We start from the raw sequence: 15,006 nt of genomic DNA, 5'->3' as shown, positions 1-15,006 counted from the left end.
GAGGAGACAATGGGCAATCTTGCCTGGTTCCTGATCTGAGTGGAAATGATTTCAACTGAACTCCACTCAATACAATATTGGCTGTGGGTTTGCTGTAGATGGCCTCTATCAGTTTAAGAAATGTCCCTTCTATACCAATTTTCTTTTTTTAATGTAATTTTTATTTTACTTTATTTTATTTTATTTTTTATTTTTTGGCCGGGGCTGGGTTTGAACCCGCCACCTCTGGCATATGGGGCCGGCGCCCTACTCCTTTGAGCCACAGGTGCTGCCCTATACCAATTTTCTTAAGTGTTCTGATCATGAAGGGATGCTGGATATTATCAAAAGCTATTTCTGCATCAATTGAGAGAATCGGGGATCTTTGTTTTTTAATTTGTTATTAACTTTTTTTTCAGACAGAGTCTCACTATGTCACCCTCAGTAGAGTGCTGTAGCATCACAGCTCACAGTAACCTCAAACTCTTGGGCTTAACCGATTCTTTTGCCTCAGCCTCCCAAGTAGCTGGGACTACAGGCGCCCGCCACAATGCCGGCTATTTTTTGTTGCAGTTGTCATTGTTGTTTTAGCTGGCCTGGGCTGGATTAGAATCCACCAGCCTCGGTGTATGTGGTTGGCACCATAACCATTGTGCTATAGGCATCGAGCCTTTTTTTGTTTATTTGTTTGTTTGTTTTTGAGACAGAGTCTCACTGGGTCACCCGCAGTAAAATGCCACGGCATCAAACTCACAGCAACCTCAAACTCTTGGGCTCAAGTGATTCTCTTGCCTCAGCTTCCCAAGTAGCTGGTACTATAGGCACCGGCCACAATGCCCAGCTATTTTTTTGGTTGCAGTTGTCATTGTTGTTTAGCAGGCCCGGGCCCTGCTCCAACCCGACAGCTTTGGTGTATATAGCTGGTGTCCTACTCACTCGCAGAGCCCGGATCCCAGTTTTGAAACTTTCTAGCTATAACCTTGGACAAATCAGTTAACCACCCTGTTTCTAAGTTTCCTCATCTATAAAACAATTATAATTCAATTATGGCTGGGTAGATGTATGTTCACCTTGACAAGAAAATGTCAAATTGTTTTCTAAAGTGGTTGTGATAATTTTTCCTCCAAAAAAAATGTGTACAAGACATATTGGTGGCACCCGTAGCTCAGTGGGTAGGGTGCCAGCCATATACACCAAGACTGGCGGGTTCAAGGCTCGGCGCCTGTGGCTCAAGTGTCTAAGGCGCCAGCCACATACACCTGTTGGCGGGTTCGAATCCGCCCGGGCCCGCCAAACAACAATGATGGCTGCAACCAAAAAATAGCTGGGCATTGTGGCGGGCACCTGTAATCCCAGCTACTTGGGAGGCAGAGGCAGGAGAATTGCTTGAGCTCGGGAGTTGGACGTTGCTGTGAGCTGTGATACCACAGCACTCTACCCAAGCGACAGCTTGAGGCTCTGTTTAAAAAAAAAAAAAGATATCATGGTCCAGGCTTGGTGCTGTGGCTCACACCTATAGTCCTAGCACTCTGAGAGGCCAAAGTGGGTGGATCGCCTGAGCTTAGGAGTTCAAGACCAACAAGTAGACCCCGTCTGTACTAAAAATAGAAAAACTAGCCAGACATAATGGTGCAGGCCTGTAGTCCCAGCTACTTGGGAGGCTGAGGCAAAGAAAATCAGTTGAACCCAACAGTTTGAGGTTGCTGTGAGTTATCATAACGCCACAGCAGTCTACCCAGGGCTAGAGAGTGAGACTCTGTCTCAAACAAAAAGAGAGAAAGATATCATGGTCCATGGGCGGTGCCTGTGGCTCAGTGAGTAGGGCGCCGGCCCCATATATGGAGGGTGGTGGGTTCAAACCCAGCCCCGGCCGAACTGCAACAAAAAAAAAATAGCTGGGCGTTGTGGCAGGTGCCTGTAGTCCCAGCTGCTCGGGAGGCTGAGGCAAGAGAATCACATAAGCCCAAGAGCTGGAGGTTGCTGTGAGCCGTGTGATGCCACAGCACTCTACCGAGGGCAGTAAAGTGAGACTCTGTCTCTACCAAAAAAAAAGATATCGGGCAGCGTCTGTGGCTCAGTGAGTAGGGCGCCGGTCCCATATGCTGGAGGTGGCGGGTTCAAACCCAGCCCCGGCCAAAAACCACAAAAAAAAAAGATATCATGGTCCAGACAGGGTGCAATGGCTCATACCTAAGTTGATTTTTTTTTTAATCATATAATGTAAGGATTTTTAACTTTTTTCCATTTCCATATAGATAACCAAATTTTCTTTTTTCTTTTTTTTTTTTTTTTTTTTTTGAGACAAAGTGTCAAGCTGTCCGCCTGGGCAGAGTGCTGTGGCATCACAGCTCACAGCAACCTCCAACTCCTGGGCTCAAGCGATTCTCCTGCCTCTGCCTCCCAAGTAGCTGGGTCTACAGGCACCCACCACAACACCCGGCTATTTTTTGGTTGCAGCCGTCGTTGTTTGGCGGGCCTGGGCTGGATTCGAACCCACCAGCTCAGGTGTATGTGGCTGGAGCCTTAGCCGCTTGAGCCACAGGCACCGAGCCGATAACCAAATTTTCTAGTTCCATTTATTGAACAGTCTGGAGCTCATTTTTCTTTTTTTTTTTCTGGAGCCAATCTTTTTTTTTTTTTTTTTTTTTTTGAGACAGAGCCTCAGGCTGTCCCCCTGGGTAGAGTGCCATCACATCACAACTCACAGCAACCTCAAACTCCTGGGCTCAAGTGATTCTCTTGCCTCAACCTCCCAAGTAGCTGGGACTACAGGCACTTGACACAACGCCTGGCCGTTTTGGGGGGGGAGTTGTAGCTGTCATTGTTGTTTGGCAGGCCCAGACTGGATTTGAACCTGCCAGTTCTGGTGTATGTGGTCGGCGCCTTAGCTGCTTGAGCTACAAGCACCAACCCTTTTTTTTTTTTTTTTAAGACAAGGTCTCATTCTGTCACCTGGGCCCAAGTTCTAGGACTAGGTGGCAGAGTACATTGGATTGGTGGCACAGATCTTCTGCCCCTGTGACCTTTAGCAAGTGGCCTAACCTCTCGTCCCCAGTTTTCTGTTAGATGAGGAGAATAATGCCAACCCATGAGTCCCGAGTGTTACATGGGATCATGCATGCATGGCACCTGGACAGTGCCTGGTCAGTACCCACAGGAGGCCCTCAGGAAGCAGTGACAGCTATGATCATTGTATTACCACGTTGTTTCTCAGGAGAGCCTTTCCACTCTTTCAGAAAATCCTCCCTGGAGCCATCTCTCTGCCTGTAACTCTTGTCACAGAAACTCTGAGGTGGGAGGGACCTCATAACCTGCATTTTACAGATGGAGGGAGAAAGGAAGGGACTTGCTCGAGGTCACACAGAGGGCCCGTGGCAGGGCATCAGTGAACCCACTGGCAACATTCCTTTCCCCATCCTCTCCCGTTCAGGAAGTGGCCCAGTCCTGTCATTTGCACTGTTGTTGGGAATAGGCCCAGACACCAGAGCCTGTTTTCCTTCTGTCCAGCTCAGCATTGCTGCCTGGAATCAGGAAACAGGATAACTATGGGAAGTGTCCTATCTGATGTCCTCTTGCTAGGGGGTGGCAACCTCACAGGACTGGGCTTCCTGCAATACAGCTGTGGCAGCAGCTTCAGGATTTGGCAGAACATCTAGCATTAATTAAGAAACAATCTAACATTGGAAATAGGGTGAGAAGGGAGGCGAGATGGAACAGCCAGAAGCAAACTAACTTTTCCAGCAGAGGGTAACTAGAGTTATTCTAGAACCGATACGTCAAAAAACTAGAGGCAGGAGCACATTGCAGCCAAGGAGGGAATTCACCAGCACTAAAAATCACTGACTCCTTGTAGTCGAGGAGAGGATTCATAAGCACTAAAAATCATTCAATTCAGATTCACAAGACCATTAAAGTGGTTACTTCTAGGCAGTGGTTCTGGAGGTGGGAAAATTTTACTTTTCATTCCATACGTTTCAGTGTTATTAGAATTATTATTCTATATAGATTCTAATATATTAGAATTATTATATATATGCTACTTCTATTAATAAAATAGTCAGTGATGAGCTCAGAGGCAGGCAGGGGCTGCTTTTGTCTCTAGCTTATGGCTGTGACCCTCTCAGGAAGTCTTCAGTCAGGCTAATAGGGTATTCTTTGTCCACCAGACTTCAGCTGGGCCCCCTCAAAATCCAGTTCAGACTGGCTCTACCAGCTTGGGCAATACTGAATTCCTTTTTTTTTTTGAGACAGAGTCTCACTTTGTCACCCTCAGTATAGTGCCATGGTGTCATAGCTCAGAGCAACCTCAAACTCTTAGGTTTAAGCAAATCTCTTGCCTCAGCCTCCCAAGTAGCTGGGACTACAGGTGCATGCCACAAAGCCCGATTATTTTTAGAGATGGAGTCTCACTGGTCTCCAACTCCTAAGCTCAGGCAATCCACCTGCCTCAGTCTCTCAGAGTGCTGGGATTACAGGTGTGAGCCACAACATCCAGCCTACAAAAAAATTATTTTTTTAAATTAGCCATGTGGAATCCCAGCTACTTGGGAGGTGGAGGCAGGAGACTCGCTTGAGCCCAGGAGTTGGAGATTGCTGTGAGCTGTGATGCCACGGCACTCTACCCAGGACGACAGCTTGAGGCTCTGTCTCAAAAAAAAAAAAAAAAAAGCCAGCCACATGCACCAAGGCCAGCCACATGCACCGAGGCTGGCGGGTTCAAATCCTGAATCCAGCTAAGAATGACAACTACAACAAATAAATAGCCAGGCACCTGTAGTCCCAGCTACTTGGGAGGGCTGAGAAAAAGAATCACTTAAGCCCAAGAGTTTGAGGTTGCTGTGAGCTGTAATGCCACAGCTTTCTACCAAGGGCAACATAATGAGAATCTGTCTGAAAAATAAATAAATAAATAAATTAGCCATGTGCTGCTAGTCCCAGCTATTTGGAAGGCTGAGGAAGGAGGATTGCTTGAGCCTTGGAGTTGGAGGCTACAGTGAGCTATGATGACACCACTGCACTCCTATTGAAGAACTTGGATATTTGAAAATGCTAAAAAAACTCCAGAGTCCCTCTAGACCGCTAGAACCAGATTGAATGGCAGGAGCTTAGCACTCCCTGTCTCCCATATCCTCTGAAGGAATTGACACTGGCCCAGGCCCAGTGGGTGATTCTGAGACAAGTTTCTCTCAAGGGGACCTTTTCAGATCTGGGGGAAAGATGGCAGCTGTTTGGCCAGAGGGAGACTTTTACTCACCGGTAGCAGGGACCTACAGAATGGACACTCTCACCCACACCCTTACCTATATTCTCACACTCTTGTCCATGCCACACCCTGGGGACTCCAGGGATCCACAGGCCTCAGCCTCAGTAGGGCCTGGCCATAGCTGAGGCAGTCCAGCTTCCCTTCAGACCCAAGGCCACAAGCTGAAAAGGAAGCAGAAGAGGGAGGGTTCCAGAAGGGCTGACCTTCCTGGAAGGCTGCCTGGGAGGGAGCACAGCAAGGCCAGCACAGCGCTTTGGGCAAACCCAATACAGCCTCCCTGTTACCTCTGCGGATTCAGGGCTACAAGAACCTCACCTTGTCCCCTCAGCCCCAGCTTGTAGCCAGAAGGCTTGGGGAAGTCCTGATCGGTCATACTGTAAGTGAGGAACTGAGCCAGAACCTGGGTCTGGCTCCCCAAACTGTAGGACTTTTTCCCTCTTCAGCAGCTGAGGGGATGGCTGGTGAGCAAAGAAATGCACAGATCTGGGCGGCACCTGTGGCTCAAGGAGTATGTCCCATATGCCGGAGGTGGCGGGTTCAAACCCAGCCCCAGCCAAAAACCAAAAAAAAAAAAAAAAAGAAATGCACAGATCTCCACAAAGCCTCTTCCCCAGGGCTCCAGCCTGGGACTCTGCATTTAAGAAGCCAACATATCAAAACAATGAGACATGAACAAAACAAACAAACACAGCCTGTTGCTTTTGTCTGTGGCTGGAGCCCTACCACGCTGAGGCAAATCTGACAAAACCCCAGAGCCTAGGCCTGAGCTGCTGCTGAAGTCTCCTGATCTTATGGCCTGTCAGGGACAGGCGTCTCACATGTTCACAGTGACCAGTATACTCACTCTACACCCTGTCCCAGTTGTGGCAAAGGGACTATTTATTGTCCATGTAGGTCAGGGTTTCTCAACCTCACTACTATTGGCATTTGGGGCAGGAGTTGTGTAGGGTTGTCCTGCGCTGTGTGTGATGCTCAGCTGCAGCTCTGGCCTCCACCCACTAAGTGCTGTAGCAACACTCCCAAGCTAAAACCAAAATATCTCCAAGACATTGACAAATGTGTCCTGAAGGGCAACATCGCACCCCTGGCTGAGAACCAATGCTCTAGTTCCATTTTTCCCTTCTTTTTTAGTGATAAGATTTTGGGGGAGGGGACAGAGTCTCACTTTGTCACCCTCAGTAGAGTGCTATGGCATCATAGCTCACAGCAATCTCTAACTCTTGAGCTCAAGTGATTCACTTGCCTCAGCCTCCTAGTAGCTTGGACTAAAGGCACCTGCCACACACTAGGCTATTTTTAGAGACGAGGGCTTGCTCTAGCTCAGGATGGTCTCGAACTCCTGAGTTCAGACAATCCACCTGTCTTGGCCTCCCAGAGTGCTAGAATTACAGGCATGAGCCATTAGTGATAAGATTTTTTACTTGCAGCTGGCACATAGTCATCAGGACAAAAAGACCAAGAAGCCACCAGACCACCCTTACTGTCAGGTGTGGCTACGTGACCAAGCTCTGGCCAATGAGATACAGAAGTGCAAATTCTTTTTTCTTTTTTTGGTAGAGACAGAGTCTCACTTTATCCCTCTTGGTAGAGTACCAGGGTGTCACACAGCTCACAGCAACCTCCAACTCCTGGGCTCAGGTGATTCTCTTGCCTCAGCCTCCTGAGTAGCTGGGACTACAGGTGCCCGCCACAACGGCCTGCTATTTTTTTGTTGCAGTTTGGCCGGGGCCGGGTTCGAACCCGCCACCCTCGGTATATGGGGCCGGTGCCCTAACCACTGAGCCAGAGGCACCGCCCAAAAGTGCAAAAGGGAAGGTGTCATCCTTACCCTCCTTCTCCCTTCCCACTGGTGGGAGTCAAGTGCAGTGGCTGGAGCTGAGTTGCCTCATAGGTTAGGAAGTCGAAGTCAAGGGCTAAGATGATAGAACAGTGAGAGAGAAGGAGGCTGGGTCCCCAGTGACCTTGGAGCTGCCATGGATGAGATGGCCTCTACCACTGGACTTAAGTCACATAGGCAAGAAATGAACTTGTGTCACAGTTATCTCAGCCTAACTCCCCAGAATTCAGGTTTAGCTTCTGATGATCTTTCCTAACAGAGATCATGGTCAAACCTCCATCTAGATGCCTGTGACTGTCAGATGTGCCTCAGTTCTGGTAGTTCACCCTCCAAATGGTTGCCATCCTCTGCCCTTCCTGCCTCTCCCCCAGTGCTCCCATCTCAGGACAGGGCACCCCCACACCCCAGAACTGAGTCATCCCTGACTCTCCTTCCTCTCACTCATGTCTCCCATACTCACAATGCCCCCCAACCCCGTCATGCCTCCTAAATGGAATCTAGCCCTGCACTTCATTCCCAGCGCTAACTGCCCTAGCTCAGGCCCTCTGAGTTCCTCATCTGGTTCATCATAACCATCTCCTAACGGGTCTCCCTGCCTCCAGTCCCCACCCCACAGCCTGTGCCTGCCCTCCTTAAATCGCTTTCACAACCCTCCTTGGTCTCCAGCAAAAGTTCAAGCTTCCTGGGTGATCCCACCTCCCCCACCAGGGGACTCCTCACAGAGAATTGGCCACAGCTCCAGTCACTCACAGTGTTTCTGTTTCCTCTGTCTCAGATGCCCCCACCACCACCAGGCCTCTGCATGGTAAATTCTTAGTCCTCTTTCAAGGTGCAGGAAAGGCACCTCCCCCACGAGGCCCTGACTGATCTCTGCTCTGTGCTGCCACAGAATGTGCCTGTCTGTCTGACCCCACAGCTTGTCCTACAGCATTTCACTGAGTCAGGGTGTCTCTCTTGCTGACTTGCAGTGAGCAACTTGGGAAAAGATCATATTCACAGCACTTGGAATCCACAGCACAGAGTAGATGCCCAATACACAGTAGTATCATCATCTTACCCACTTACTAAGCCTTTACTGTGTGCCAGGCCCTGAGCTCGATAGTTTATCTACATTATTTCATTTTATCCTTCAAAATCTCCCTGCCTGGAGTGATTATGTCCCAAGAGATGAGACTGCATTCAGAGAGGTTGAGTAGCTGCTCCAGGTCACACAGCTTACACACAGCACCGTCAGAGACCTCTACCTGCCACACCTGGCTCTCCCTTGGGATCTGGGCTCACCCCATTGTCAACCCCAGACACAGTCTCCAGGGAAGCCCTGATCCTCAGAACTAACCAAAGGCCTTTGTCCTTTTATTAGTTAACAGGTTGGGATTCTTTGAAAGTGAACTTTTAATGAGAAACCAGGGAAAAGCCAAACATACACACAGATATTTTTAATGAAACAGATGGGCGGGGCGGCACTTGTGGCTCAAAGGAGTAGGGCGCGGGCCCCATATGCTGGAGGTGGCGGGTTCAAACCCAGCCCCGGCCAAAAACTGCAAAAAAAAAAAGAAAGAAAGAAACAGATGGGCAAGTTCAGGTCCTCCGTCTGGGCAATTACTTCCTCCTCTCTAAAACTAGCAGGTGAGGCTAGATGGTCTCAGAGATCCTTATCAGTCATTATATCCTGTGATTCTATAACTAGCTTCTCAGATGGACAGTGAGCTGGTGAATTCTTCTGGGGAGGGCAGCACCCTCAGGACACAGGCTGTGGGAGGGGAAGATGGGGGATGGTGCAAATGACCATCTCTCTCTACTAAAGACTTGACCTTGGGGGTCGAAAGGCACCAAGGCACAACTTGCCAAAGAGCCTCCTCCCATCTCCTCTCTAGGACCTTCAAAGGGTGAGGATGGCACCAGATGGGCCTACAGCTGGGAATCCAGACCTAGCGCTTCCTGCTGGGTGTGGAAGGGTCCTGTCCCCTTATTTTAAGCATCTTCTTTTCCTTGGGCCACTCTCTCTAGCCTCACAGGTCCTGCCTGGGCCCTCCACCCACTCCTGCCAATGGGACCCTCTGGAAAGCCCTGTTCAGTGCCCACAGCTGACACAGGAAGGGGAGAGGGTTGGCCTCGCAGTAGCTGAGGCTACCTCTCAGCTGTAGCCCTTAGGAGCTGCAGTCATTTCCCTTCCTGCCCCTGCCCGCCACCCCCCCACTCCCCACCCCACCCCCGGCCCCAGCTGGGAGGCCAAGAGGTTTCATCACAGCTGAGTTGTCCTTATAAGGGAAGGGCCTCAGAGCCCTTGGGCCAGGGCCAAGTGGTGGAGAATGTGGCCAGGCTGTGGGGTGTCCTCTAGGTGCCAGGAAAGGTGGGGTTGCCTCAGTCTCCTGGGCTGAGCCTCCATCTAAAATCACAGGCTCCCCAGGGAAATAGCAGGAAGCAGTCAGTTGTGGCCCCAGGGCAGAGTCAAATCCCAGGTCCCAACACTGCAGGTTTCCAAGCAAGTTGCTTAAGCCTCAGTTTCCTAACCTATAAAATGGAGTGAACCTTATACCTTCCTCGTGAGGCCACTGTGTTGTCAGTGAGAAAACAATAGGCCTGGCAGATAGCAGGTGCTCTGGGGGAGATTAAGCATTTTCTATGAGGCAGGCCACTGACTAGGTAGTGTTTCACAGCAAGCCTGTGAAGGAGAGAGTCAGTCCATTTTACAGATAGGAGAAACTGAAGCACAGTTTGCCTGAGGTCACTGATGACCTCAGTTTAAATAGTTCGAATCTAGGAGTGTCTGCCTCCAAACCTATAAGCATGTTTTTTCTATTTACACCCTACTGTTACACCCAGGAATTCTGTTTTTAAATAAAGTTATGACAACAGAGAGGAATTTCCACCATCACCTCTCCTCCTTCCATGTTCCATGTGCTCCTCCATCACAGAAACCACCCCTGGAATGGGTTCGTGTGGACTAGGAGCAGGGCAGTAGACTTACTGACTCCAGAGACAAAGGATGCTGCCAAGGCCCAGGTTCAAGTGTGGGTACAGAGGGGCCAATCCAGAGGCTCCTCCCCATCAGTTCCTCCCTGTTTGTCCTGGGTCCTGTCTGAAGGTAGCCACTTCATAGTTTGTAAAATCCTGCGCTGTCACTACCCACAGGACTTCAGGCCACTGAGATATGGCAGCCTGTGTTCTGAAAGAGGGCTGTGCTTCTCTACACAGGCCTCCAGCCCCCAAGACCAGAGGGGAAAAGTTCTTACCACATCCTTCCCCAGCTTTGTGGCTGGCCACCAACACCATACCAGCAGATACAGAGCTTCTAGTCAGGCTGGCCCTCAAAGTAACCTCCAGAAGGGACCTAGTTTTGGTTAGGGTTAAGGGGACAAACTCCCATCAATAAAGAATGCCTCTCAGATGAAGGGGCCTGGGAAGGTGAAGTGATTTACCTGAGGTCCCCAGCTTCTGCAGGATACTCACATGCTATGACTGTCACACACCAGGCCAGAGGCACGGGCATTCAGGAGAGATGTGAGTGTCATAGCTACTGTTGAAAGGTTCTGGGTCAGGTGCTTCCTGTTATGTTGGCCACTGGGCCTGTCCGGCAGCCCTCACAGAAGAGGAGGAAGGGAGCCAGCCCTTGGTGAGCACAGCTGAGCTTTCCCGCATTAGGGAATCATTTTTGTAAACTCTTGTGGGTGCAGAAAATAGAGACCCCTGAAACTGAGACTCACCCAAAGTCCCTGGGTGGGATTTGAACCTTGGCAACTTGACTTGGATCTCTGTCCGGCCCAGGAACTTCACAAGAGTGCTCAGGAAAGCCCTGGGGTTCTGCTGACATGTGTCAGATACCACAGGCTTAAAACAGGGTCCAGGCTCACCCTTAGCTAGGACTAGCTCTGAGGGTAAAATGACAGCTGGAATCATCATTTTGAAACCATTACAGGAAACACCTGTTCAGCAAGAATCATCAATGGATACTAAATCTGGGGGAATCTGTGGTGAGGTACAACATATGTGCATGGTCTCAAGATGTCTCCCACAGATTATTAGTTTCAAGAGAAAAAACATTAACTATATGATATGTAAATCAGATACCAGATGATCAAAATGAACATCACCAATGAGGAGCAGATGGATGGAGTGTGTCTTCAGATGTGATACCCTGAGGACACAATATCACTCATGCAGTTTTCCAGACGCAATGTATAACCTCAATTTAATTGTTGAGGAAACCTCAGACAAACTCCAAGTGAGGCTCGGTCTATTAAAAAGGGGTGGAGGAGGCGGCGCCTGTGGCTCAGTGAGTAGGGCACCAACCCCCATATACTGAGGGTGACAGGTTCAAACCTGGCCCCAGCCAAACTGCAACAAAAAAATAGCCAGGCATTGTGGTGGGCATCTGTAGTCCCAGCTACTTGGGAGGCTGAGGTTAGAGAATCACCTAAGCTCAGGAGCTGGAGGTTGCTGTGAGCTGTGTAACGCCACAGCACTCTACCGAGGGCAACAATGTGAGATTCTGTCTCTAAAAAAAAAAAAAGGCCGGGGGCAGGGGGGAGTGGAGGGGCCTGGCATGGTGGCTCACGCCTGTAATCTAGCACCCTGGGAGGCCAAGGCTGGTGGATTGCTTGAGCACAGGAGTTCAAGACTAGCCTGAGCAAGCGTGAGACCTCGTCTCTACTAAAAAGAATGAAAAACTGAGGCAAGAAGATCACTTGAGCCCAAGAGTTTGAGGTTGCTGTGAGCTGTGACGGCACAGCACTCTACCAAGAGTGACAGAGTGAGACTCTGTCTCCAAAAAAAGGGGGGGAGTAGGATTATTTTTCAAAAATGTCAATGTCATCAAAGATAAAGAAACCCTGTGGAAATGTTTCAGAGTAAAGGAGACTAAAGAGAGATGACAATTGTATGTAATACCTGACCCTAACTGGGGGGAAGATACAAAGTATTATTGGCTCCAATGACAAAATAGGAATTTGAATAATAAATTAGTGTACTGATGTTGATAACTGATGTACATAATTACATGGGAAGAGGTACTTATTTTTAGGAAATACACACTGAATCTTTTAGGGGCAAGGGACCACGATAACCAACTTTGCAATGATTCAGTAAAAAATTATGTGTATATGTGAAAAAGAGAAAATGCTCACAAGAGGCTGGGCCTGGTGGCTCACACCTGTAATCCCAGCACTCTGGGAGGCCGAGGCAAGTAGATTGCCTGAGTTCACGGGTTCGAGACCAGCCTGAGCCAGAGTGAGACCTCGTCTCTAAAAAATAGCTGGGTGTTGTGGCGGGCACCTGTAGTCCCAGCCTCTTGGGAGGCCAAGGCAAGAGAATCACTTGAGGGCGGCACCTGTGGCTCAGTCAGTAAGGCACCGGCCCCATATACTGAGGGTGATGGGTTCAAACCCGGCCCCGGCCAAACTGCAACCAAAGAACAGCTGGGTGTGGTGGCGGGCGCCTGTAGTCCCAGCTACTTGGGAGGCTGAGGCAAGAGAATCGCTTAAGCCCAGGAGTTGGAGTTTGCTGTGAGCTGTGTGAGGCCACGGCACTCTACCGAGGGCCATAAAGTGAAACTCTGTCTCTAAAAAAATTAAAAAAATAAATAAATAAAAATAAAAAAAAAGAGAATCACTTGAGTTCAAGGGCTTGAGGTTGCTGTGTGCTGTGATACCACGGCACTCTACCAAGGGCTACAAAGTGAGACGGTCTCAAAAAAGAAAAAATGCTCAAATGAGAAAACAATGGGTTAATTTGGCTAAATGGGTGTTCTTTGCACTATTCTTATTCTCACAACTTTTCCCTAAGCTTGAGATTACTTCCCAACAAAGTTTTTAAAAATTGAAAAGGAGTCTGCAGCCGGGGTAAGATGGCGGCGCTCAGCGCCCTGTGCAGGCTCCGGGGCGTAGCGGCCCAGGTGCTGCTGCCCAGGGCTGAGTTCCGACTGCAGATTCAGCCCAGCAGAGGTGCTCGACAGTGGCAGCCAGATGTGGAATGGGCACAACAGTTTGGGGGAGCTGTCATGTACCCATCTAAGGAAACCGCTCACTGGAAGCCTCCACCTTGGAATGATGTGGACCCTCCAAAGGACAAAATGGTGTCGAACCTGACCCTGAACTTTGGGCCCCAGCACCCAGCAGCCCATGGAGTCCTGCGGCTAGTGATGGAATTGAGTGGGGAGATGGTGCGGAAGTGTGACCCTCACATCGGGCTTCTGCACCGAGGCACTGAGAAGCTCATTGAATACAAGACCTATCTGCAGGCCCTTCCATACTTTGATAGGCTGGACTACGTGTCCATGATGTGTAATGAACAGGCCTATTCACTGGCTGTGGAAAAGTTGCTAAACATCCGGCCTCCTCCCCGGGCACAGTGGATCCGAGTGTTGTTTGGAGAAATCACACGACTTTTGAATCACATCATGGCTGTGACCACACATGCCCTGGACATTGGAGCCATGACTCCTTTCTTCTGGCTGTTTGAAGAAAGGGAGAAGATGTTTGAGTTCTATGAGAGAGTGTCTGGAGCCCGAATGCATGCTGCATATGTCTGGCCAGGAGGAGTGCACCAGGACCTACCTCTTGGGCTTATGGATGACATTTATCAGTTTTCTAAGAACTTCTCTCTTCGGATAGATGAGCTGGAGGAGATGCTGACCAACAATAGGATCTGGCGAAATCGGACAGTTGACATTGGGGTTGTAACAGCAGAAGATGCACTTAACTATGGTTTTAGTGGGGTGATGCTCCGGGGCTCAGGCATCCAGTGGGACCTGCGGAAGACCCAGCCCTATGATGTTTATGACCAGGTCGAGTTTGATGTTCCTATTGGTTCTCGAGGGGATTGCTATGATAGGTACCTGTGCCGGGTGGAGGAGATGCGCCAGTCCCTTCGAATCATTGTACAGTGTCTAAACAAGATGCCTCCTGGAGAGATCAAGGTTGATGATGCCAAAGTGTCCCCACCCAAGCGAGCAGAGATGAAGACTTCCATGGAGTCTCTGATCCATCACTTTAAGCTGTATACTGAGGGCTACCAAGTTCCTCCAGGAGCCACATATACTGCCATCGAGGCTCCTAAGGGAGAGTTTGGGGTATACCTGGTATCTGATGGCAGTAGCCGCCCTTATCGATGCAAGATCAAGGCACCTGGTTTTGCCCACCTGGCCGGTTTGGACAAGATGTCTAAGGGACACATGTTGGCAGATGTTGTTGCCATCATAGGTACTCAAGATATTGTGTTCGGAGAAGTAGATCGATGAGCAGAGAAACAGCATTTGATCTCCTTTGCCTCTCAGCCTCTTCTGTGGAGCCTGTCCCTCATTGGATATGGGGCTGAGCTTATATATGTGTGTGTGTGTGTGTGTGTGTGTACATGTTTGTGTACATGTTTATGTACACTTAGCTGTTGAGCTTTCTGTGCATGTACCAGAAAAGGAGAAATTACAATAAATTAGCCATCTTGTGGCCCCTAGGAAAAAATAAAAAAATAAAAAAAAAAAATAAAAATTGAAAAGCACTTGGCTCCAAAAAAAAAAAAATGAAAGAAAGAAATTCCCAGCATTCTAGGAGGCTAAGGCGGGTGGAGTGCCTGAGCTCAGGAGCTGGCAACCAGCCTGAGCAACAATGAGACCCCATCTCTAAAAATAGCTGGGTGTTGTGGCAGGCGCCTGTATAGTCCCAGCTACTTGGGAGGTAGAGGCAGGAGGGATCACTTGAGCCCAGGAGTTTGAGGTTGCTGTGATCTATGATGCCAAAGCATCTACCAACGGTGACAAAGTGAGACTCTGATGTCGGTGACAAAGTGAAACTCTGACTTAAAAGTAAATAAATAGTGCGGCGCCTATGGCTCAAAGGGGTAGAGCGCCGGTCCCATATGCCAAAGGTGGTGGGTTCAAACCCAGCCCCGGCCAAAAAAAAAAAAAAAAAAAAAAAGTAAATAAATAAATAAAATA

The 15,006-nt window shown here is 49.2% G+C and overlaps 2 protein-coding genes across 4 annotated transcripts in view; both read left to right on the top strand.

Annotated features, from left to right (window-relative positions):
• The window catches only part of PIF1 (PIF1 5'-to-3' DNA helicase), a 101,345-nt gene that overhangs the window by 32,794 nt on the left and 53,545 nt on the right, over positions 1–15,006 (top strand). The window lies entirely within an intron of this gene.
• On the top strand, positions 12,903–14,527 carry LOC128587264 (NADH dehydrogenase [ubiquinone] iron-sulfur protein 2, mitochondrial-like). The gene has a single exon (XM_053593221.1). It carries the CDS (start codon positions 12,922–12,924, stop codon positions 14,311–14,313), a length of 1,392 nt encoding a protein of 463 aa, XP_053449196.1. The 5' UTR covers positions 12,903–12,921; the 3' UTR covers positions 14,314–14,527.

This window comes from Nycticebus coucang, chromosome 6 (genome assembly GCF_027406575.1).
Source record: "Nycticebus coucang isolate mNycCou1 chromosome 6, mNycCou1.pri, whole genome shotgun sequence".
NCBI lineage: Eukaryota > Metazoa > Chordata > Mammalia > Primates > Lorisidae > Nycticebus > Nycticebus coucang.
The sequence above is the reverse complement of the archived record's forward strand: the minus strand, read 5'-3'. Positions and strand labels throughout refer to the sequence as shown.

What these genes read in the sequence shown, in the direction of transcription:
- LOC128587264 (XM_053593221.1), top strand. Translation starts at nt 12,922, where the DNA reads ATGGCGGCGCTCAGCGCCCTGTGCAGGCTCCGGGGCGTAGCGGCCCAG.